Here is a 25,566-nt window from a genome sequence, read left to right as displayed (position 1 = left end):
CAAACAGCCCATGGTCCTAAGACATTACATTGTAAGTCATGGTGTTTGTCTGATTAACAGACAACAGCAAAGAAAAAAACACTCCAGGGACTCAATTTTCTTTGTTAATAAGCAGGTACCAAAATAATGAATTATATTCTGACACACACACCCTCTTTCAAGTCACTGAAAAGTTTACCCATAATAATGTATGGACTTTGAAGAGTGGGCGGCTGCAATTTCCCGTAAACACACCCATACAGACCAAATCAACAGATGTGGCTAAAGGAACCTCGGGTGAAAATTGCAAACTGCTACAAGATGGGGTGGGGAGAAGGACAAGCTGAAAGATGCCAGCTGAGGTCCAACTTCTTTCAGTGACATGTTTTTAACTAAGTCTGTTTCATGGCTCTCCTGCCCATTATGGATGGCCGTGTTTCCCTCGCCATCCCCACCAAAGCAGCCCCGTCTGGACGCCACCATGTGGTTGCCAGTGGTTGGGAAGGCAGTCCCACACATGCGCTCAGGCACCTGGGTCTCCTCTCTGTGGCCTCTCCTGCCCCAGCAGCACACAGACCGGCCAGCAGTGCTGCAGCACAGCACCCCCAGGACAGCCCTCCAGAGGAGAGGAGGAACAGCTGGTGAGCAAACCCACCGGCCCCCTCACTCTGGTGGGACCACTTGGATGTGCATGCTCCACCCTCTCAGACGCTCCCCAGCAGGACTGGGGCCCGCTGCCCTCAGAGGCATCCTGCTCTCCCCCACCCACTTCCCCACGTCCCTGCTCTGCTCCCTGGGACCACTTCCCAAATACCACCCGCCACAAATCCTTCGCCTCAGGGTCCTCTTTTGAAGGAGCCCAACTAAGACATCTACCAAAAGTTTAGATAAGTGGAGAGTTTAAAAGGATTCTTTTACTACATTTTAGCAGAATTTTCTGGGTCATCTTTAGGAAGACCCAGAGAAAGAAGCCAAAACAATGAGAGTTGTACCAAAGAGGGGCTCTGTTCTCACCCGAGGTTATCACAGCTCCCAAATTCTGTTATAAGAATTTGGAACCGGGGGCGGACGCTGAGCTAAAGCTCCACACGCATGAACTGATTTCATCCTCACAATAACCCCATGAAGTAAGTACTATTACTGTCCTCGTTTACAGAGGAGGAAACTGGGAGGTTATATTAATCTGGCTGAAGTCACAGAGCTAGAAAAGGCGATGGCAGGAATCCAGCCCAGGCAGGCTGGTTCCAGATCCTCCGAGCACAGCCTCTGACACAGGGCTGAGTGCGAGGGTGCTGGTCAGTGCTTGCTTGACGTGGGAGTTACTGCACGTAGAGAAAGGAAGGAAGATGGTCTGTGTAGTACCTTCCAATGTTTGAGGGCTCTGACCACGAACCCCTTCGACAGTCTGTGAAGTCCATGGGGTCTTTCCCAAAACGACATTTTTAAGTGCATAAAAGAAAACACATAGGATTACAAAGGAAACCAATGATACTGAAACACAATGCTACCCAAAATTGTGACACAGCAATATACACGTTCTTTCCACAGCGAAGGGATGGGCTGGACTGCCCCTAAGGCTGGATGGTTTCAGGACAGAGCTCAACAGCTAGTTCCAGAAATCTTAACAATGAGACCTCTTCTCTCCAAGTCACCCTCCGCCTTCACTGACTTCCTAAAACACAAATTTGTATTTCTCCCCAGTTCTAAACCTCTCAGTGCCCACCCTCGTTGCCCCCAGAATAAAGTCTAGGATGCCTAGGATGACATTCCAAGGTTGCGTGATCTGAACTCAATCAGTAACTCACCTTCCTAACCCCTGGCCGGGGCCTCCCACATTCCTTTCCCTCCAGCCACAGGGAATTCCCACTTCTCGCACACACCAAGCACTTCTCGGGGTCTCCCTGCTCCCTCTGCCTGGAATGAGCGGGGCCTCATGCAGAATCCTTCCCTATCAGATGAAACTTCTTTGCAAAGTCTCCCCCATGGCCCCAGGTAAAATTCATCTCTCCTCCTCCGAGTGCCCAGAACTCTTCCCACGTGCCTCCACCGAAGCATAAGCATCACGCGATGTTATAATCACTGTGGGCATCTGGCCGGGCTTGCACACGGCCGGCATCTTATTCATCCTACACAGGGCCCAGGATGACAGTTCAGCTAATGTTGTTCAAACTGACTTGAGGCGGGGACGTGGGTAGCTGGTCTGACACGCGTTTGAGATAACTGCATGGACCGTCTCAGTATTTCCCACCAAAGATCAGGGATCACTGGGGGTCTGGGAAGGAAGCCTGAAGTGACCCACCCACATCAGGGCTTGTATCAGCTTCAAATTCCACGTGAAACTGGCTGTCCCTTCTGTAATATATTAATATTTGTTAACAAAGTAATGTCACTGGTTTTGCTCACATTTTTAAGTAAAGTGGACTTCCCTAAAGAATCTGTCCTCTTTCTCCTGTGGCTTCTTCTACCTCCTGCTCCCCCAATAATCCGGGGAGGCAGGTGCCCAGGCTGAGATCAGGGGCCTAGAGGGCCCCTCTGCCCGACCCCGGAGACGAGGGCACCGTTTGGCTGACTTTAACCAGAAGTCCCCGAAGAACCCTCCTCCCCTCGCCCCAGGCGCTGGCAGGACTGCCTCCCAGTCAACAGTTCAAGGGAGTCATTATTCCAAACCTATCCATTTTCTCATCTTCCTCTGAAGTCTTGCAGGCATGACTCATTCTGTGAGATGAAAAAGCTGGCGGGGTTTTTCCATGATGTCCCTGGTGTGTGTTACGATTGTTTTCATGAGTCTTTGGCTGTGGTGCAGACTTCATCACCCGACACGGACTTCCTTCTCGTCCTCACAGGGCGCCCTCTTCTCATCCACGACTGAGGAGGGCCTGAGCACATGCCCGAGGTCTTCCCTGGTATTTGAGTACCATCTCCTCCCTTAGGTTTTAACTCTGGTGGGGTGGAAGGAGTGTGGATTTGTGAGGCGAGCAGAGCTGGTGGCAGCCCTGGCTCTGCTACTGACTGGCTATAGACAGTGTGCAGAGTGTCACCTCTCCCAGCGCAAGATACTCATCAGTACAAGAGGGGACTGTCACGCCCATTTTCCAGGATGTTGAGAACTAAGCAAGGTTAGGTCTGTAGATGCACCTGAGACAGTATTTGGCACAGAGTCAATGAGAAATGTGAATGTGCATGTCCTTCCTTCTGCTAGAGAGAGTCTCTTGTCCCGTGATCTGAAGATCCAGTTGGTGTGGGTGCCTATAAAACAGCCAGTGGCAGTGAAACCTGCAGATGGTCCCCCTGGAGGGGGAGGATCTGTGCCTCGGTATCTGCAACTCCTACCCAGGTGGCATAGCCATGACCGAACAAGCATCTGCGGATGGACTGAATGAACGCACAAAGGAATGAGTGAATACATCCCTCCGGGATGAAGGGTTGGAGATGAGTAACCAAGCTGTGTCAAAGAAATCAAGTAATTTGTAATATGATGCTGATTTCCAAAAATCTGTCTGATCCATGCCCCCGTGACACTGCCTGATAGGCTGGTGGGGGAGGGAGAGGCATGCAGAGGTGCCGAGGTTTTGCTCCTGTGCAGGAGCAGGTGGGCTGCGTGGCCCCTCTGCTGGCGGGAGTTCACCACTGGGGCCATCAGGGGTTGGCAGGGACGGCCTAGGAGGAGCTGCCCTGTAATTACCACCGTTTCCGAGTAAATACATGTTGTTGTTTTATGTTCTGGCAAGTGACTGCTGTGTTTCTGGGTTGTGGCGACAGGTTCTGACTGTGGAGGTGTCTTTGAGGACCAGCCTCGGATGACTAAGCCGGCGGAGCACCCCCAAATGGTGAGTGCGGTCTCCGTCTCCGGCCTCAGCAGTGGCCGCCCAGCCAGTGTCCTGCTTCCATGGCTGCCCCACCCTGGTCCATCCTCCACCCCCTGGCCCTAGTGACCCTTCTGAACCACGAATCATATCTGATCGACCACCCTGCTTCCCACCGCCTGATCCTATTTCCAGGAGGACACAAGTCCCAGTGCTCAGCGCTCAGCGCTCAGCCTGCAGCCCCCTGGCGCCCCAGCCCACGCCCCACACCTCCCCTCACAGGTTCCTCAGACACACAAGCCCGTCCCACCCCCCGGCCTTCACATGTGTGCTCCCTCTGTCTGGAAAGCCCCCACTTCCTTCACAAGGCTGCCCCCCTCCTCCTCACTCGGCTCTCAGACCCTCCCACCCCCACAATTCTCCCCCCTCCCTCTGCTCCTCCATACATTTACTTTCTCCATCTCCCCATGACTACCTAAAATCACCATATTTGTGTATTTTTTGGCTTATGTTTGTTCATTTTTAGTGCCCCTGATGAACTAGAGGGCCGAGGGGTTTGCATCCATCTGGTCACTGCGCTGTCCCCAGCACAGAGTGGCCGTAATAATCATTGGTCAGGTGCATAATCAATACCACCTGTTCCACTGGGCCCAAACAAGCTCATGTGGCGGACTCTCTGCCAATGCCTCACCACTGCTGCTGGCAGGTGGGGGCGGCACTGTTCCTGCAAGGCGCGGAGAGTAGTGTCTGGAGCAGGGCGCTCGCAGCTGGACACGTGCTCCCGGGAACAGTGCAGGAACAACTCTGCCCAGCACAGCTGTTCCAGAAGCTCCTTGGGAGTCCCTGAGAGCACCTGGTAACCTGAAGAGCTGGCAAACCTGGGAGCGGATGGCCCCGCCGCCCCAGAATCCCATCGCAAGGCCCAGAAGACGAGTTTGGGGACTGTCATCACAGCTGACGTGTACCCCAGTGCGGATTCTTGTGCTCATCAGCCCTCTGGGCTCAGTGACGGTGGTGGTGTTTGGGAATAGTTCTGGAGCATATCTAGGTGAAATGGGAATGTACTAGAATGATACCAGGGGTTCACAGTTCCAGCTGGAGGGGCTGGCATGATTCAGCCAATGAAGCAAGGAAGTGTAGGCGAGAGGTGGTGAACCACGGGGCCAGGAGGGCCAGCCAAGAACGGTGTAGGGGCAGGAAATCCACCATTTCCCAGGACGTCAGGTGGCCCTGCCCTCTCGCTCCCACTCCTTCAGGGCTGCAAAAGGGCAGCCGTGTCTGCAGCAGGATATTCACGGATAAAGGAAGTCGGCCTGCTAAAAAACAGACGTGACGATGACATCTGCGTCACCCACCTCCGAAGGAGCACATCAAGCCAGGACCACAGGGGCAGAGTGGCGCCACATGTCTGGGCTGGTCCCACCTGGCAGCAAAGCAGGTGTCACAAGCCACAAGTGTTCAGGGACCAGCGTGTAGAAGGAAACGTGTGAGGCCAGCCGGGTGAGAGTGAACACAGAGGGCAGACACCTGTGCCAAGTGGAGATGGGGCACACCGGAGGCATCTTCCCCGAAATGCACTTGTGGTGCGATGTTCTTCACTGCCCTGTATTTCTCTTCTTCAGTGTATTGATGGGATGGCTTCACTGGCGGGTTTCCTGATTTTGAATCGACCTCTAGTGATATGAAGCTGCGGTTCTTCTAGGCTTGTGAGAGCCAGTTGTTTAATTTTCAGGAATTTTCAGGCCTGTTGAGGTCATGTTGATAGCTTAAAATTAGCACCATTTTTCGCCAGAAGCAAAATTAGCTGAAAATTAACTATGCTTAAAATTAATCACGGTGGGAATATTTACACCATGGGAACTGACAGGTGCTACGAATCAGGCCCTTCGTCTTTCTGAGAGCGTAGCCAGCACACGCTGCTTGTGCTCTGAGATGCCCTGCACTTGGGCTTGGCCTTACTGTATTTTTATCACTGCTGGATTTTATTTTTAATCATAAATGAAATTTGGCTGTAGTTTTTTGCTTTTTTTTTCCTTTTGCTTTGGGGGTACATTCTTTATCAGCTTTATTTCTTAAAGCTTTCCATATTTTTCTATGGCCCAGTTTAAATCTCTGATTTTCAATCATTCGTGGAGCATTTTTAAATGCAGGTACCCAGGCCATGCACCTGCTTAATTAAATCAGAATCTCTGGTGGTGGGGCTCCAATGCCAGTATTTTTTAAAACTCCTCGGATAATTCAAATATTCAGCCAAGGTGGAGAACCACTGCCCTAGCCCAGTTCTTCTTAGTCATTAATATACATGCTGATCACCCCTTTATGTGGCTTAATGCTTATTAAAACACAGACTTGAGGGGAGGGTATGTATAGCTCAGTGGTAGAGTGCATGCTTAGCATACGCAAGGTCCTGGGTTCCATCCCCAGTACCTCCTCTAAAAATAAATAAGCAAACCTAATTACCTTCCCCCTAAAAACAAAAATTAAAAAAAAAATTAAGATTAAAAAAATAATAATATGCAGACTTTAATTTAGTAGGTCTGGGTGGGGCCAACCAGCTGGCCCTGGACCACACTTTGAGTAGCAAGGACTTGAATAACACTGTCATCATCTGGGTTTTAAGGGTAGGATACAACTCATCACGCAGCCATTTCAGCCTAATGCCTCTACAACATCGAATCTTACTACTTTTCTAAATCTCTCCTGTAGTAGCTGATTTATTTACAATTTTCACTTCTCCCTATATCAATTTTGGTATTTTGCATTTTGTGAGAAATCTATTTTTTCTAGATTTTCAAATTTACTGCCATAGAGTGACTAAATTTAATGTTTTTTTCATTATTTTAAACTCTCCCGTATCTGTAATTATAGCAATTCAAATTCAGTAGCTTAAAAAAATACTAATCCAATCAACCAAACATCTGTGGGCTGGCTGATCCTCGGGCTTTCATTTGAGACCCTGCCGAAGACCCTCAATTACTCCAGTCATTCCTCCAGGCTTTGAATTTAACTCCAGAAGATTCTGTTAAGACATATTACTGAAGAGGTAATCTCAGAAACAGTTTAAGAGCTGAATTATGCTTAATAATGATGTAATTCAATCACTTTATATTAAGATGGGGAGACTGAGGCCCAGAGAGGTATATGATTTACACCTCTGACTGGAACTCAACCAAGGCGAGAAGGTACATCGCCCACACATCCTTAGCATGGCTCCTACTATTAAAACTAATAAATGAATTCAATAAAGCTGCAGGATACAAAAATCAATGTACAGAAATCTGTTGCATTTCTATACAGTAATAATGAACTGTCAGAAAGATAAATTAAGAAAACAATCCCATTTACAATTAAGTCAAAAAGAATAAAATACCTAGGGATAAATTTAACCAAGGAGGTGAAAGACATGGACCTGGAAAACTATAAGCCATTGATAAAAGAAACTGAAGATGACACAAATAATGGAAAGATACACTGTACTCACGGATTGGAAGAATTAATATTGTTAAAATGACCATATTCACCAAGGCAATCTACAGATTGAATGCAATCCCTATCAACAGATCATTGGCATTTTTCACAGAAGTGGAAATAATCCTAAAACTTGTATGGAACTATGAAAGATGAATAGCCAAAGCAATCTTAGGAAAGAAGAAGAAAGCTGAAGGTATCATGCTCTCTGATTTAAAACTATACTACAAAGCTATGATAATCAAAACTTTATGATACCAGCACAAAAACATATAGATGAATGAAACAGAATAGAGAGCCCAGAAATAAACACATACATATATGCTTAATTAGTTACAACAAAGGAGGCAAGAATATACAGTTGGGAAAAGATGGTCTCTTCAATAAACAGTGTTGGGAGAATTAGACAGCTACATGCCCCCCAAAAAAGGCAGAAAGAAACTGGACCACTGTCTTATGCTACATACAAAAATAAACTCAAAATGGATTAAAGATTTAAATGTAACACCTGAAACCATAAAAATCCTAGAAGAAAACATGTGCAGTACCCTCTTTGACATTGATTTTAGCAGTATTTTTTTGGATTTATCTCTTCAGGCAAGGGAAACAAAAACAAAGATAAACAAACAAGACCACATCAAACTAAAAAGCTTTTGTGCAACAAAGGAAACCACCAACAAAATGAAACAACAACCTACTGAATAGGAGAAGATATTTGTAAACAATATATCCAGTAAGGGGTAATATTCAAATTACATACAGAACTCCCACATCAAAAAACCCACATAATCCATTTAAAAAATGGGCAGAGTACCTACATAAATATTTTTCAAAAGAAGACATACAGATGGCCAACAGACAGATGAAAAGATGCTCAACATCACTAATCATCGGGAAATACAAATCAAAACTACAAGGAGATATCACCTCGCACCTGTCAGAATGATATTATCTATTATTCTGTTATCAAAAAGACAAGTATTGGCCAGGATATGGAGAAAAGGGAACCCTCACGCACTGTTGGTGGGAATGTAAACTGGTGCAGCCACTATGAAGCCAACATGGACGTTCTTCAAAAAATTCAAGATAGAACTATCATAAGATTCAGTAATTCCACTTCTGGGTATTTATCTAACAAAATGAAAACACTAATTCAAAAAGGTATGAACCCCTATGTTCACTGCAGAGCACTGCTTACAATAACCAAGATATGGAAGCAACCTAAGTGTCCATCAGTAGAGGAATGGATAAAGAAGATGTGGTATACATGGTTGACCCTTGAACAACATAGGTTTGAACTGCATGGGTCCACTTATACGTGGATCTTTTTCAATAAATATGTACTATAGTACAGCATGATGTGTTGCTGGTTGAATCCGTGGATTCAACTGTGGGTTGAACTGTGGATACAGAGGGCCAACTGTGAAGCGGATTTTCAACTACATGGAGCGTTAGTGCCCCTAACCCCTGGGTTGTTGTTCAAGGGTCAACTGTACATACAAAGGAATACTACTCAGCCATAAAAAGAATGAAATCTTGCCATTTGCAACAACATGGATGGACCTAGAGGGTGTTATGCCAAGTGAAATAAGTAGACAGAGAAAGACAAATACCATATGGTTTCAGTTATATGTGGAATCTAAAAAAACAAACAAACAAAAACCAGCAGACTCCAATACAGAGAACAAACTGGTGGTTGTCGGGGGGCAGGGTTTGGAGAAAATAGGTGACATCGATTAAGAGGTACACAGTTTCACTTATAAAATAGGTTATAGAGATGTAATGTATAGCACAGGAAATATAGCAAATAATACTGCAATAACTTTGTATGGTGGCAGGTGGGAACTAGACTTAACCGTGGTGATCAATTCATAATGCATATAAATGGTGAATCACTATGCTGTCCGCTTGAAACTAACAAAACATTGTATGTCGACTATACTTCAATACAAAAAGGAATAATAGTACAACTTCTATGGAAAAACTGCACTGAGTTGCCTCAAAAAAACTGAAAATAGAACTACCATATGACCCAGCCATCCTACTTCTGATTATACAGGCAAAAGAATTGGAAGCAGGATCTCTCAGAAGTATCTGTACCCCCATATTCATAGCAGCACTATTCACAATAGCCAGAGGGCAGAAGCAACCCAAATATCTATTGATAGATGAACCAAGTGTGGTATATCCACAAAATGGTACTTTATTTCAGCCTTAAGGAGCAAGGTAATTCTGTCACCTGCTACAACACAGACGAAGCTTGAAGACCTTATGCTCAGTGAGATAAGCCAGTCACAAAAAGACAAAGAAGTGTATGATTCCAACGCTATGCAGTATCTAAAGTATTCAAATTCATAGAAATAGAAAGCAGAATGGGGGTGGCCAGAGGCTAAGAAAAGGGAAATGTTATTTGATGGGTAGAGTTTCAGTTTTGCAAGATAAAAATACTCTGGGCCTCTGTTTCACAACACAGTGAGTACAGTTAACACTGTTGAACTATACACTTAAAAATAGTTAAGATGGTAAATTTTATGTTTTTTTTTTTTACCAGTTGTGTAAAAAAAAAATAGATAGTGTTCATCGGCTACATTCTATTTCATCATATGATGCACCTTGGTTGACTGAACTGTTCTTCTACAAGTCATTTAGACCAGGGGTCAGCAAACTTTTTCTTAAAGGACCAGAGAGCAATATTTTAGTCTCTGGTGTCATATTAGGAAAGGAGGCATAAACAGTGTGCACACAGGTGTGGCTGTGCTTCACAACTCCACTTACACAAATAGGAGAAGGGCTGAACTTGATCCATGGGCCATAGTTTGCTGAGCCCCAGTTTAGACTGTTTCTAATACTTGCTATGATTCTTTTTAAGTGCTGCTAATGAACATCTTTATGAAAAAGTCCTTACATATATGTTAGCTTCTCTCTTAGGAAAGAGCCCTACAAACAGAGTCAATGGGAAAAAGCCCAGCCATTTCCAAGGTCTGTGACACACACTCCGGGGTGTGGCTGGACGCAGCTTCTGAACAGCTACCTGACCCTGACTCGGCACACCTGGAACCAGCCTTCCTGTATTTGGAAGCACACACCACCATGTTCAGCTCCCCCGAGCTGCCTTCGTTCCTCCAGATTCTTCAGGCCCTTGACACTTGGCAATCAAGCCCATCTATTTCCTGCTGAAATTGTCCACCAGTATGTGTGTGTGACCTTTGCCTTCTTGACCCGATGGGCTAATTGGCCCGGACATGCAGACTAAGCACACGCTCTTATTTCAGCTCCTTCTGGAAACCCCACTAAGATGACAGCAAAAGGATTTTTTATTGCACAAAACCATCGAGAGATGATAAAACGTGGGGGGCTTGAACACAGATGGATGAATAGCAGCTGACTTGGGAGACGAGACACTGAATCTTTTCCATTTTTTTGTTTTATTTATTTACTTTTTGGAGGGAGAGATAATTAGGTTTATTTATTTATCTTAATGGCAATACCGGGGATTGAACCCAGGACCTCGTACATGCTAAGCATGTGCTCTACCACGAGCTATACCCTCCCTCGAGACACTGAATCTTAAGCCCCAAAATGCTAAGAAAGAGATGTCAGAAAGGGAGAGAACAGATTGTAAATGGTGACTTCAGGAAGTTTGACATTTTAATAGTACAAGTTCCAGAAAGAGAGAAAACACATACAGGGTGTGTGTGTGTTGGTAGTGGTGGGGAGTCATTAAGAAAGTAATTCAAGTGAATTTCCCCGAGGGACTGAAGGATATGCATCCCCAAGGTCAAAGCATCCATGAAGGGTCAGCCCAACAGATGAAAATCCCCCACCCAAGGCTCCTCTCCGGGCACAAGGACCATCCTAGGACACCCATTCTCTTGTTCCTGGGAGGTGTCCATCCTCCAGCTCCTGCTGGGTAAGATTAAGGGATCAACAGGTATTTCTAGCAGATTTATCACTAAGATTTTAGTTCATTCAACTTATGCGGTTTTGAAAGGAGTTCTAAGGATGCTAGATTATTATATTCTCAATGTAAAAGCAATATACACTCACTACAGAAAACATGGAAATTTCAAAAAAGTATAAAGAAGAAAAGGCATCAGCTTTGATTGAACAACTCTGAACTCTGTAATCATTTTGTTTTGGTTCCTTCTTGTGTGGGCTTTTTTTTTTTTAAGTATTATCTACTCATCCTTTTATAATGTTTATTATTAAACAAATAAAACTAAAACCATTTTTTGGGGGAGGGTATAGCTCAGTGGTAGAGTGCATGCTTAGCATGCAAGAGGTCCTGGGTTCAATCCCCAGCACCTCCATTAATAAATAAATAAACCTAATTACCTCTTACCCTTCAAAATAAGTAAGTGAAAAACAAACAAACAAACACCTAACACGTTAAAAAAAAAAAAAAAAAACTTGCTGCGTGGTATCTGGTAGTGTGGAGATACAGCTGTTGATTTAACCCCTCCCCTATGGACTGACATTTAGGGTATTTCCAATTTTCCACTATCCTAAACAATGTAACACTGAAAATCTTTGTACACCCCTTTCATTGCATGTGGGCCATTCGTTCCCTAAGGCAGATTCTGAGAAATAAAAAAGTAAATAAAAATAAAAATTAAAAAAAAACTAAAACCATTCTTATATATAGCTTCATATTCTCGCTTACTTATATTGCATTATATAAGGAGCATTTTCTTATCACTAAAATTTTCAAAACTGTTTTAATGATTGCACAACATTCTCATTTATAGTATAATTTCTATAACTAACTTCTACTTTTAGACATTTGAGCTGCTGCTTTTCACTGTTCTAAATAGCCCTGTGATGGAATCCTTCACATAAACATCTCTGATTATTTCCTTAAATTGATTTCCAAACATGGGATTACTGGATCAAAGGTTATGTTTAGATTTAATGGAATTTGCTACACAATGCCTGCTTGTGTTCTAGACCCGCGCTGTCCAATATAGTTGCCACTAACCCCACGTAGTTAGTTACATTGAAATTTAAATGCAATTTAAGAATCACTTTCAGGGAGAGGTTAGAGCTCAGGGGTAGAGGGCATGCTTAGCATGCACGAGGTCTTGGTTGAGTTCAATCCCCAGTACCTCCATTTAAAAAAAAATTTTTAAATAAATACAATAAATAAAAATATAATTACCTCCCCATACCCCCTGTCAAGAAAAACCCCACCTACATTAAAAATCACTTTCTCTGCTGCATTGGCCACTAACTTTGTCCTCAACAGCCACATGTGGCTTGTGGCTACCACATTGGACAGTGCAGACCAAGGACACGTCTACCATTTCAGAGGACTCTGGTGGACAGTGCTGTTTTAGAGAAGCCACACTTTCTGCACCTCCATAATCAGTCTGTTTCTTTACCAGCAATGGAGTATTGTTCAAGCTTCATCCATTTGATAGGGAAAAAAGAGTCTCAGTTTAATTTTTGGTTATTTCTAATTAGTTAACCGTTTTATTTCTAATTAGTTAACCGTTTTGTCAGCAGCCGTACTCCTCTGGGAATTGCCTCGTTTTGCTGGGCTCCATGTTCTCCTAGACATGCTGGGAAGATGCCCCGAAGGAGCTGGCTGTCACGTTCTCGTCTCCATGGCCGCGCCCCAGCCTAGAGCAGGTGACGCTCCACTGTGAAAATGTGGAAATATCCTCTCCGAATGATGACAGCTGTCACACTTGGGGTTCCCGTGGCCTGCCTTCCTGTTTCTTTCCTCTGGTGCCGAGTGTTTGTGTTGGTTTCCCACCATCTCACTTTGGCTCAGTGACGATACGGCCGGGACCACCTCTCGGGGTGTGCCCGCACTCCCACCCTGTCCTCCCGCCAGAGTCACCCCACAGGGCCCTCTGCCCGGCTGGTACCCACTGAACACCATTTGGTGAAATGTTATACTCCTGAGAAGGGCAGGAAGGAAAAGTGAAAAAACAGCTAATTTTACTTCTGATGGAACGTTTGGTTCCAGTAGTGGCGCCTCTGTAAGTTTCTGTTAAATATTTGCCCCCACAGCAAACACGGTCCTGGAAAACACTCTGTTGGTAGACACGATTTATTTCCCAGCTTCCCTCTCATGACTGACGACAGTGAAACAGGGGAGCAAAGGCTGTCACAAACGTCTGAACGATGTGCCAGGCAAACAAGGGTCCACGCTGCAGTCCCTTCGCTTGCTTTCTTCTCTGGCGGCAGGAAAAGCAAGTCCACAGAACGGTTCAAGGGTGAGGAGGAGGGAGGCCCTGCAGACCCCGTCAGAGCCTAAAAATGCTGCCTTCCATAGGCAGTGCAGACTGAACGCTGGATAAAAGCACCCTGGCCTTCTTACCCCCCCAGTGAGGCCAGCAATGACCCTATGAGGTAAAGCTGACCCAGAAAACACATTTGTAGGCATTTTTCTTCAAAGACAACAAGAATGGACACATTTTAACCTCAAACAAGATGGGGTGGGGGCAGCCGATGGGAAGCGCTGGCACCTAGCGCCACCTTGTGGTGGTGCATCCAAATCCCGGGCCCTTTCAAAGGCCCCCATGTTAAACACGACGGAAGAGAAGTTTGGGTTAAAAATCACAGGAGAGGTTGTTTTCTTGAGGAATACCATCGAACAGAAGGAGCTAGCACCTGACGGTAACCGTGCAGTAAGCAGAGCGCTCGGTGAACGGCGGCAGCGGCCTGTGCTGTGGTGGCAGGACCTTGGTCTTGGAAAAGTGAAGCCCGGGGCTCAGGAAAGTTGGCTACACGTCTGGGGCGAGTCCTGGACTTGAGCCCAGATGTTCATATTCCAAACAGCGTAACATAATTAGCGGTGTTGGATGGAGTATATATCAAAAACTCGGCAGGAACCCGTGGTACCACAGAGCATGGTGCACGGTCTACGCCATGTGGCATCCTGTGCGCTAGACTGCGTGTCAGCATATACACCACGCTACAGAGCACGGCGGTACTTCCGCTGCTTTCTGCAGTACTGGAAACCGGTACTCACTACCTTTCCGGGGCTGTTTTCTGTCTGGGAAGACAAGGCTATATTGGTGGACTCTGTACTCTACGATGTAGCAAATCCTGTCAGAGTTTTGCGACTAAATCAGCCGTGGCCTTGCTTTCCCGGACTCCCGGGGCCCCCAACCCAGAGAAGACCCTCTCCTCTGTCTTCATCTGGGCACAGTTATGGCGACACCACCCTGCTCCCCACTGTCTACTTTAAATGTCCAGTTTTTAATCCAGCTCAGCCACTAGGAGCCAAGTGACACTGGGCAGACCTGGTGGAGCACAGTGAAAGGACCTCTGTGGAGGCTGCTGAGCGGCCTTCTGGGCTGAAGCTGGCTGTGGGTTCACGGGGGAGGTGCTGAGAGCAAAGAGCCCGGGGCGGGATGTGGGGCCTGGGGCTGGTCGTGGCTCTCCCCTAACCAACTGCTCTGGGGCTGGGCTTGCCCCTCACTCAGTGAGGAGGCCTGTGAGCCCACACCCCCCACCCCGCCCCCACCCCAGGGCCACCTTCTGTACAGGTTGGTTTCAACAGACAACTCTGTTCTATTCCTTATCAGATTTGTTCTCACCTGGGACAGCCATCTTCCAGCCTTAAAAAGAAGGGGGAAGAATAAGTAAAGCAACAGACCAACGGGAGACAGGGGGTTCCTCTTGCTTCCCCGGACCTTGAGACACCCCCTCAAGAAGTCAGGGACAGACGGCAGGAGGACACCCAGCGAGCGTGCTGAGCCCACCACCTGTCCCTCTCCCTTCCAGGAGCCGGGGACGTAAGGCCATGACTGCTCCCCAGCCCCTCCGCGTGGGGACCATCCCCCTTCTGACGCGGTGGGTTTCAGCGCCCTAGCTGGCCGCATGTGCAGTCCAGACAACTCTGAAGACAGACGTTCTCATAAACAGCTTTTGCAAGAAGGGAAACATAAAGGCTTACAGGATTAACTTTTGTCAGCAGAGCAAAGGAACTCTGATTTTATATTCTATAGAAAAAGTCTTTATATGGGAATGCCTGGGGAACAGGTCAGTGGACCAATTTCAGGATTTCTCGTGGTCCACTGCAACACTAGCCATGTGGTCACTACCTCCGAGCCACTGCCTCCTCATTTCCCAGTGGGGGTTGGGACAGTCCGTCCACTGTCTTCCTGGAAACACTGCATCGGGAGGATGGGGACAGGTGATGGCCTTCCCCTCTCTCCATCGGGGCAGGGTGGCCACAAACTGGCCCAATTACAGAGACTCTCAAGAATGAGGTAGGGAGCTACAGGGCATTCTTGAGAGACCACAAGTGGCACCTGAGGAATACTGGTCTTGAAGGGCACATGAATGAGCGGAAGCAGAGAAAAATGGGCAAATATGAGACAATGGGAAGAGAAGTAAAGAGAACAATCCTTCAGGCTAACAATACACATGGATGTGCTATTTTCGTCTGTTTGGCCCCATTTTCTGCAGGGCTGTCTGACGTGCTGCCAGGAGGCCCACTCACAGAGTAACAAATGCTGAGGATCTAAGTGCCAGGGCCCTACGCTGTCCTCTGTGGAATCTCACACAAACCAGCTAAAATATGTTATGCCATAAAACTACCTTTTAGGCCTTGCAATTTTATTTACATTGCTATAATGCACACACATTTGCTTTTTAATATAAAAATTATATATCCTCATTTTAAAAAGTTAAGATATAAAAATACACAAAATACATAGAGTGACTTTAAACTTTCCTCTCCAAGGGGAGGCACAGATGCCGACCTCGGGAGAGGTCAGGACTCCCGGCCCAGGCCCGGGTCCCCAGGAACTGGGCTCTTGGGAGCCTTGCGGAACTTGCTCTGAAGGAAAACCCTGGGCACACGCAGGCCTTCTTTTTTATTCACCGTCTCACGAAACACGTACTCATTCACCTCTGCTTCGTAGCCCGTGTCCAGAAAGAGCTGCGCCAGGAAGTCTAGAAGACAGGCAGATGGACGGCGCTTGCAGGCTGGACACCACCACACCACAGAGCGGCGGTGAGGGGGTGGGGGCCCAGAGCCTCGTCCTTAACAGAAGGAGAACCTCAGTGCTGAAAGCTAAAGCAGCTTCTGTTTTGGAAAGCTAACACACTCCTACTTCTCACTGGCTTACACCCAAACAGAAACCCCCAACTAAACAGGAACCAAAAAAAGTTTGAGGAAGACCTGGAGAAGCACACCTTGCCCTGCAAGGATTCCCCAAGTATGAAAGTCTGAGTGAGAAACATGACTCTAAACTGGCTGGACTCGTACCAAGTGTGCGTGTGTTCAATCTGTCTACATCGAGAGCCTCATCCGTCTTAACACGAAGGAGGAGAAGCTGTGACCAGAGTGGGGAGAAAAATCACCCGATGGTGACACACCCTAAGGAAAAGCCAGTCCAAATAACACATCCCTACAAGTTAAATGAAACAACCAGACCGGCAACGCAGCGGGAACAAAGACTTGTGAAGGCATTGCTCCGAAGAATGTGTTCCGAAGCCCTCTGTAGGCATTACTGCCTCCTCTCAATTACTTACAGTTGGTTTAATCAGATTTCATGAATCTGAAACTTTAAAACAAATTTTTAATTTTCACCTGACATTTTTACTGTTTCGTAGTTTTATTGGTAATCACTCGTTTTTAGCTTTATTTTTAGAATCTAAGAGAATAGTTCATTTCAAGAAATACAAATGTTGTAAAAAAAACCAACCAAACAAAAAAAAACAGAGCTTAAGAAGGCAATTATCATATGGTCCAGATCACAGGCGCCCCGCTGAGGTACTGTGAGTTTGGTCCAGACCACTGCAACAAGGGCAGACACGACAATAAAGCAGTCACGTGGATGTTCTGGTCCTCAGTGTGGGTGAAAGTCGTGCTTATACTATACTGTAGTTTATTAAGTGTGCAATAACACTATGTCTAAACAGACAATGTACATACCTGAATTAAAAAATACTTTATTGCGAACCATCACAAGCCTAAAACAAGTCAAAATCTTTTCGCAAAAGTAACATCAAAGATCACTCATCACAGGTAACCATAGCAAATACAATAATAATGAAATAGTTTGAAATATTGTGAGAATTACCAAAATGTGACAGAGATATGAAATGAACAAATGCTGTTGGAAAAATGGTGCCAACAGACCTGCTCGGCACAGGGTTGCCACAAACCTCCAACTGGAGAAAAACACAATTATCTGCAAAGTGTAATAAAATGATGTCTGCCTGTATTAAACAGGCTTAAAATTATTGTTCAAAATACCTAAAATAAAATAATGTTCGGTGTTTGGACGGTTTTCCGATCAAAAATGATCCTTTAAAGACCCCTCTATATCAAGTTTGTGTAGTTAAAAAGAGTCAATCATTTTTACAGAAAAAGATTTCTTGCCTTTGTGCCTAACCTCATGGCACTGTACGGCCCTACCTGCTTTACTGAAGAGCCTGGTTTGCCCTCTGCCCCTCAGCATAGCTCCTGGCAGGTGGTCCACATGGCGTGTCCAAGCCTATCCACGAACTCAGCTCAGTCACTAGACGCTGTCACCAGAGGAGGCTTGTGAGCTGACAGCTGGCGCTGGGTAAGTGGCCTGTGTGTGGAGTAGAGCTGCTCCCACCCCACCCGGTGCCACAGTGATAATACAATCAAGTAAACAGGAATAAAGACAGATCCCCTCAGGCTTACCATCAGTGAAGAAATACGATCTGGTTCCATCCTGTCTAACATAGAAGTTTTCTGCAAGTTTGCTGCCGGCTTTAAACCTAAGCATGGCATGATCATAGAGCCCATAGTCGCGAAACAAGACGCTTTTGCCTGGCTTTAACACCTACGAAACACAACGGACTGCACATAACTCTGGGGGCCCAGTCAAACAAGGCCTGCTGTAAAATAAAATCTGATTAGTCTAGGGACTAAGATAACATGCATTTGTGACGGTCAGGAAAGGGGCCGGACCAACATACCCGTAATACAAAGGGCAAAGGGCTGCTACTCAAAGGCACGGTAAGACTCAGCACGTCCCCCACTGCGAGGGCGTGACTGCGCACTGAACAAACTGCTGTTTAATCAGGCGTGGGAGGGTCGACTGTGGAAGTCTGGGTTAACATATAAAAGAATCTTCCCTCATATTACTTACCAATTGCTTTTAAGTTCTCGTTCTACTTTTAGAGAAACGAAAACTCTATTGTATGTGTGGCCCACGTAGGAAAGACAAACGGCCCCATACTCAGAGCAAAAGACTTGACTCTGCCCTAAAAGAACAGTTAAGTGGGCACCAACATTTTTAAAGTTATAGTAAACTGTTTACAGTGCGAACATGCTATTCTTTTAAAATCATTTCTTGATTTGGTTGATCTTAAAACAATAAACACTGTTACCAACTATATATCAGAGAGCACTATTACAGTGGACAAAAAACCTCATGTGGGATCTCACCTGCCTCTCATGATAACTCCATGAGAGGCATCCCCCTTTAACAGACAAGAAAGCTGAGGCCCAGGAAGGATGATGAGGGGCCTGCCCTGGGTCACGTGACTTAGGAGTGACACTTTACTTCCTGAGTGTGGTGGCAGCCTCCCGGCGGCCCCAGCAGTTTGGGTTCTCCCCCTCCTAATAACAATGACGGCAGGAACAATGGCTGACTTTCATGGAGGGACTGGGGGCTGAACCCAGGACCCGGTGCCTGCTAAGCACACACTCCACCCATGAGCTACGCCCTCCCCACAATGGCTGACTTTGAAAGAGCACTTACCACATTCCAGGCATGGTGCTAAGTACTTAGTACAGATCTCATATAATCTCCTCCAAATCCTAAGATCTAGGCACTATTATCTGAACGTTCTACAGGTAATGAAACGGAGGCTTGGGGAGGTAAAGGAACTCGCCTATGTCGGGAAGCCACATTTTGACTCTAGGGCTCTGCCTCCAGCTGTGAGCTCTTGTCCACGGGACCTCAGCCTCTCACTTTATGGCAGGACTCCAAGAGCCCAGGAAGCTGCAAAACCGTCCCTGCTCTGAGACTGGCCAAGCTCTGAAGGGCAGCGGTGGCCATCAGGCAAATCAGATTCAGGGTGGATGTTTTGTGTAGAACCTCTTTCCATATACTGACACACAGCCCACCTCAGTGGGGAGACTCTGAGCCTCAGAAGGGGGGGAGGGGGAAAGATCAGGATGTCTGACTCTCCAGCCCAGGCTCCCCATCACCGACCTTGTAAATGTTCTGTAAGACTAGGTGCATCTTATCAGGGTGAACCGCAGAGAGCACAAATATCAACATGACAACGTCCACGGACTCTGGGGGCACGTGCTCCAGAAGGTCATCTCTAGTTAGATCACACTGGAATACCTTGCATCTGTCTGTGTCGTATAAAGGATTTTGCTAGAGGGGAAAAAACAGAGTAATTTCAATGCAACATCCGTGTTGATACATTGAGGGGAAAAAAGGCATCAAAAAGAGATGCTATTCCCACTTGTGCTGCTACACAGTAACTGACGGTTACTGGGTACAACTGAGCAGTGAACCATGTGCACGATGAAGCGTGTAACATTCAACGGTGCCACAAGGGCAAGACTTCATTTTCACAAATCACTTCCAACTGAGTACACGGTCTATCATAAACTCAAAACCAAGCGTTTTAGAAGCATGTATTTCCAGAGGGATGATAATCCAAAACCTGCCTCTGCTTCCTTATCCCTCCTTTGAATCACCCACTACAATCCTAAATCCCATGAGAAGTCCTTCCAACTCCCTTCACTGAGATGCTCCCACAGTTCTTCTGGGTAGATTTTCCCTTGACGCAGCAAGCTAAATAAACCTAACTCTTTTTTTTTAGTAAAAGTGTGTAAATTTTGGTTGGTGGATTTCAACACATGTATAAGAGCATTATGAAGAAAAACATTAAACTTTTCTTTAATGTAAATGAAGACCTTAATAAATATACATAAAAAGTTATGAGATGGGAAGGTTCAATATGGAATCAATTCTACCTATGACTCCACTTCTGTTATATTTTATTTTTTAACTATAGTCAGTTATAACATGTCAGTTTCTGGTGTACAGCATAATATACCTCCACTTCTAAATCCAATGCAACCTCTACTGAATCCCAACAGATTTCTAGGAACTTTGACAAGGTGAATTTTATTCATCTGAAAGTGAAAATCTTTAGGAATAGCCAAGTCAATTTTTAAATGAAGAATGGAGGAGGAGGTACACTACTGAACATCAAGACATATCACAAAATGTAGCACTAAAACAGCATGGTTTGAGGGTGGGGACAGATTGATCACTGAGACAAAACAGTCCCCACACAGACCCATGGGTATAGAGGAATCAGTAGTGTACATGACAGAAGACAGACGACAAAAATGACATTAGATTTTTTATAAAGGTGGATAATAAAGGTGATGTCAGGAATGGAAACTGAATTTCTTATCCATTCACTGTTGAGACAACTAGCTCCACCTGCTGGAGTCAGAGGACAAGTGGCGCCCAGAGGGATGGAAGGACCTCCAGTTCTAGCACAGAGATGTGGAGGGCTGGAAGGATGTGGCCCCCATCCTTACAGAAAGGAAGCTGGACAAACAGCAACGTTTATGTGAACCCACAAAAGAACAGAGGTCAAAGAACAACCAGCTGTCCCCAAATCTGGAGAGGGACAGGGGCCTTCGGGAGATGGAGGAAAGCATTTGCTTACCTGAGGCAGAAACTTCCAGACTGGAGAGAGAAAACTAAAAAGTTGACAAACAGCTGGACACTGAGCGAGGCTGCTGTGAAGTGCCCAGGGCTGAAGCCATCAGGATGTTCCCACCCTTCGGAGGTGTTACCGCCAGAACATCACCAGGCTCTCGCAGAGAGAATGGTGCTCTTTCTGATGCTGGACTTTCTCATCTCCTTTAAGGGAGAAAAGGCCTGATCTGCAGGGAAAAAGTCATCAGAGGCCTGCAGCCTTAGGGCACTGGTGGAATACCACTCCCCTGGGAGAGGGAACCACTCTGCTCAGACCTGGGCTCACTCTGTGGAGGGAACGGCCTCAAGGCCAGAGGATGATACAGGTGGATATGGCCCACAGCTGGAGGAGGGACGGGAGAGAGAAGCTCTATTCCAGGAGAAGTAGAAACACTTGTGAGGGCCATACCCCTATGACACAGGCCCACGATGCAGTTCAAAAACTAAGACTCAGATCATGAGAGAATGATCCCTTTACCCACACCCTACCGACTGGCCTCCAGTGATAACAGGTGGTTACTGGGAAAGCTGCAAGAGACAGATCTTCTATGGGGACCTGCACAAAGGGAAGACCCAGAGCCAAGAGGAGAGACAAAAACCAGTCACCAGAGGAGTCTGAAGTCTCTGGTGCCCGTGGCAACAACAAACCTCACAGGTAACTACAGCAATGACAGTCTTCAAATACAGCCCAACTCCTGTCTAGATTATTACAGATCCTTATTACCTCGGTATCCACGGCCCTATATAACATACCCAGCTCTCAACAAAAAGGCGCAAAGCATAAAAAAGCAGGAAAAACATGGCCTGAAGAGACAAAGCAAGTATGAGAACCAGATTCAAGTAAGACACAGATATTGGAACTAAAGATTTAGACATTTTAAATAACTATGATTAATGTATTTGGACATTTTAAATAGCTATGATTAATGTATTAAAGGCTCCAATGAAAAAAGCAGACAATATGCAAGATCAGATAGGTAATTTCACAGAGAAATTGAAATTACCAAAAAAAAAAAAAATCAACTGGAAATGCTAAAAACCAATAGTAACAGAAACAAAGAATGCTTTTGACAGCTCATCAACAGGAATGCCTCCTGTCCAAAAAGGAATCAGTGAACTTGACAGGACAACAGAAATTACACAAATTGAAAATACAAAAGGAAAAAAAGTTAAAAACAAAAAAACGAACAAAGACACATCCAAGAGCTGTGGGACAATAGCAAATGGTACAACATACGTGTAATTGGAATCCCAGAAGCAGAGGAGAAAACGAGCTGAAGAAATACTTAAAGAAATAACGGCCAGACTTTTTCCAGATTAATTAAAAACCTTAATATGAAAACAAATATATGTATGTGTATGTACGACTGATATAATGTGCTGTACACTAGAAATTGATGCAACATTGTAACCTACTATATACTTCAATTAAAAGACGTTTTTACGCCACAGGAAAACCTTAATACCAAAATTGTAAAAAAAAAATCTACGTGATTACAGAACTCCTAAGCGAGACAGAAAATCTTAGCACCTCAAAAGGAAAAGATTAATACATTCGACATGATCACTTAAATCCTGTCGTAAAACAATACCATAAAACAAGCTGAATAAACTGGAAGAAATGTTTGCAACGAATGTAACAGAATATCCAGAATATATCCTAAAAATAAGAAATAAAATCACAAATGGGCAAAGGTGTGAACAGACAATTCACTCCCAGTGCCATGTGAGTGGGGTTCTTGTCTGTTTACTACTTAATCCCAGTGCTTAGAACTGTGACCAGCACATACTAGGTTCTTGACAAATATATGTGGAATAAAGGAACTCACCAACAGGAAGAAAAACTAATGGCTTATTTACATATTACAAAGTCCCTCACTGGTTGTAAGGAATAAACAATTTAAAATATGGAGGCACTATTATTTGTCCATAAGGTTGGAAGATATAAAGAAAACTGATAGCAAATACTGAGGGCAGAGAGGAAAAAATATCTTTATGCTATTGGTGAAATTATAAATTGGTATAATTTTCTGGTTGGAAAGCATGGCATTAAAATTTAAATATGTATGCTTTCTCCAAGGAATTTTACTTCTTCCATTATTCACCACAGAGATGTATAAACATGTGTTTTGAGGTATGTGTATTATGCTGATTAAAGTAACCTTACTTGTAAGAGCAAAAAATTAGAAACAACTTAAATAATTATAAACAAGGCAATTGTTAAAGTATGGTATATCCAGGCTATGGAATACTGTAACAGGTAAATAAAATGCAGTTAAATCTATTATGTCCTAGGATGAAAACCTCAACAAAATATAATGTAGAGTGAAGAAAGCAAGTTATAGTACAATATGCTAGCACTATTTAAAAAGCCTAATGGATGCTAAAACTGTGGAAGGTTGACGGAAAACTAGATACTTGCATGTTGCCAAAGTATCTCCCACACTTGTTAACGGCAAAAAGAAAATACCTGTACAACAGGGGACTTAGGTAGTTACCACCTTCACCCGGTGAGCAAAACTAGCATCACTTACAGTGAGATTCCATTACTGCCTCCCAACAGGATGCAGTGTGAAAGGTCTGATGTCACCTATTAAAGTGTTTTTGACAAATACATTTTCCTGATTTAACTCTAATTTCTAGTTTAGAAGAAACACAGGGGCTAAAGGAACAAGCTAAACAATGATAAAAAGAACCAGCCACACCAAAGTGAAATGTGAGACCTTATTACAGTAGACGGCTTGCTCTCCAAAAACTTCATGTCGGTGGGGAAAAGGTTGAGGCGGGGGGGCAGGCACGTTTTAGGCTCAGGAGATTGAAGGCACATAATGAAGTGTAAGATGTAGTCCTTCATTAAATACAGCTATAAAAGACACCTGAGACTACGGGGGGCCCTCTGAACCTCGACTGGGAGTTACTGATATAGGGACTTACAGTTATTTTTGTCAGATAAGATGAATATATTGTGGTCATGTAGAAAAAGTCCTCATTTTTTTGAAGATGTATGCAGACATATTTAGCAGTGAAGTGTCTCAATGTTTGTTACTTACTTTAAAACAGTTCAGCAAAAAAAAAGTCTATAAAGCAAATGTGGTAAAAATGCTGGCAATCATTGAATGTGGATATAAGTATGTTGTTACAGTATTTCTTCCTATTTTTCTGGATAATGCTGTCTCTGTAAGTATTATATATGCGTGTAAACAGGAAACAACATTCGCACTGATCATAGCTGGTTAGCTTCAGGGAGAGGACTGGAATTGGGCAAATGGGTATAGAAGGCAGATGAAGCAAGTCTAAGAAAACAGAAACATAACACAATACATAGACGGTGCACCAACCTTGACATATTCAACTGCTCGTGGAGAAAAATCACAGGCATAGGCAAAGATATTCCGATCCTCTTCTAAAAGCGGGAATAAACAGTTTCCAACCCCACAGCCAGCTTCAAGCATAATCAATTTTTGATCTTCATACTGAGGAAAGAGACACCAAAGTTACAGTACACTACATCTGCGTAATGAAAGAAAAAACAAACCAGAAGGTCCAGAACGTGAGACAAGGTCTCTGCGCCTATGAAGCAGACAATGAACAAGTAAACAGATAACCAGAAGCTAATACTGACACGTCATTTGTTGTCCAACACTGGCAGTCTGGTATGGAGAAGATACAGCATACTGGTTAACAGAACAGGCTCTGTCTGGGGTTAAATCCCTTGCACTCAAATCCAGACTTCTCCCCTCGCCCATGTTCTGTCATTGGACAAATCACTTAAACAGCTTAGTGCCTCCATTCACCAGCGAGTGAGGATAACACTAATGCCAAACTTGACGGTGTTATTATAAGGCTTAAATTACAGAACACAGGAAAAGTTCTAGAAAAGGGGCGTGGCATAGTGCTCATCACCACCCTCATTATTATGAATCGGTCACTGAAATCATCCAGTATGAATTTAATATTTACAACGTTCAGATTAGCTTTAAAGAAACAGAAAATGCCCACTAAAGTTCCCTCTCCTGTGTATTATACAACCCAGGAACTGCTAAAACTAGTTGAGACCAAACAGTGTATTTCTAAGGTACAAAACATTTTGACAGGCTTCATAAATTCTCTCCCTTACACTCCCCCGGGGATGCAATACAACAGCCCTCTTTTATCCACTTAAAAGAAGAACAGCTCAAATGAGGTGTGATATAAGTTTACCTCTCTACATGACCTGAGCTCCTCAAACTCTCTGGTGGTCCAGTGTCTGTCTTTGAAGAAATTAGTGCTATTTCTTTTGTAAAAAAGGTCCCAGTTCCTCTGAGCCTCTTTTTCCAGCTTTTGCTGCTTAAAATCAGACACTAAAACTTGGTCCCGCTTCAGTTTCTCCTCTTCCTCAGAGCTGAGACTCCTTGCCTGCAGCCCTTTCCTTTGCAAAGATGACATCTCCTAAGTTGATGGTGTATATTTAACACTGCTGACGATTCTCCATTCCTGAATCATCCGAGGAACTCAAGGTGATGCTGCAGACACAGGCTGGGTTTTCTCAGATGTGGTCCCTTGGGTGGGATTCAAGCCTCAGGCAGAATCGGGTGCTTCGCGGAAAAAGAATGAGATTCTGGTTGGAGGCTCTACGACAGTTTTTAAGATGC

General features: G+C 44.8%; 1 protein-coding gene across 3 annotated transcripts in view; it reads right to left on the bottom strand.

Moving 5' to 3' along the window:
- Window positions 1-4,218: 4,218 nt before the first annotated feature.
- Window positions 4,219-25,566, bottom strand: part of METTL6 (methyltransferase 6, tRNA N3-cytidine) — a 22,235-nt gene continuing 887 nt past the window's right edge. Inside the window, exons 2-6 of one of the 3 annotated variants that reach the window (XM_045524870.2) lie at window positions 25,136-25,545; window positions 24,274-24,408; window positions 19,415-19,585; window positions 17,893-18,034; window positions 4,219-5,526 (exon numbers count right to left, since the gene is read on the bottom strand). In XM_045524870.2, coding sequence (XP_045380826.1) covers window positions 5,504-5,526; window positions 17,893-18,034; window positions 19,415-19,585; window positions 24,274-24,408; window positions 25,136-25,360 — 696 coding nt within the window. In that variant the 5' untranslated portion in view covers window positions 25,361-25,545 and the 3' untranslated portion in view covers window positions 4,219-5,503. Of the gene's footprint in view, window positions 5,527-13,292; window positions 16,167-17,892; window positions 18,035-19,414; window positions 19,586-24,273; window positions 24,409-25,135; window positions 25,546-25,566 lie in introns of those variants that run through there. The other 2 variants (XM_010966052.3, XM_074372146.1) reach the window with 2 other exon arrangements.

This window comes from Camelus bactrianus, chromosome 1 (genome assembly GCF_048773025.1).
Source record: "Camelus bactrianus isolate YW-2024 breed Bactrian camel chromosome 1, ASM4877302v1, whole genome shotgun sequence".
In the NCBI taxonomy this organism is placed as follows: domain Eukaryota; kingdom Metazoa; phylum Chordata; class Mammalia; order Artiodactyla; family Camelidae; genus Camelus; species Camelus bactrianus.
Note: the sequence above shows the minus strand (reverse complement) of the source record. Positions and strands in the feature narration are given on the sequence as shown.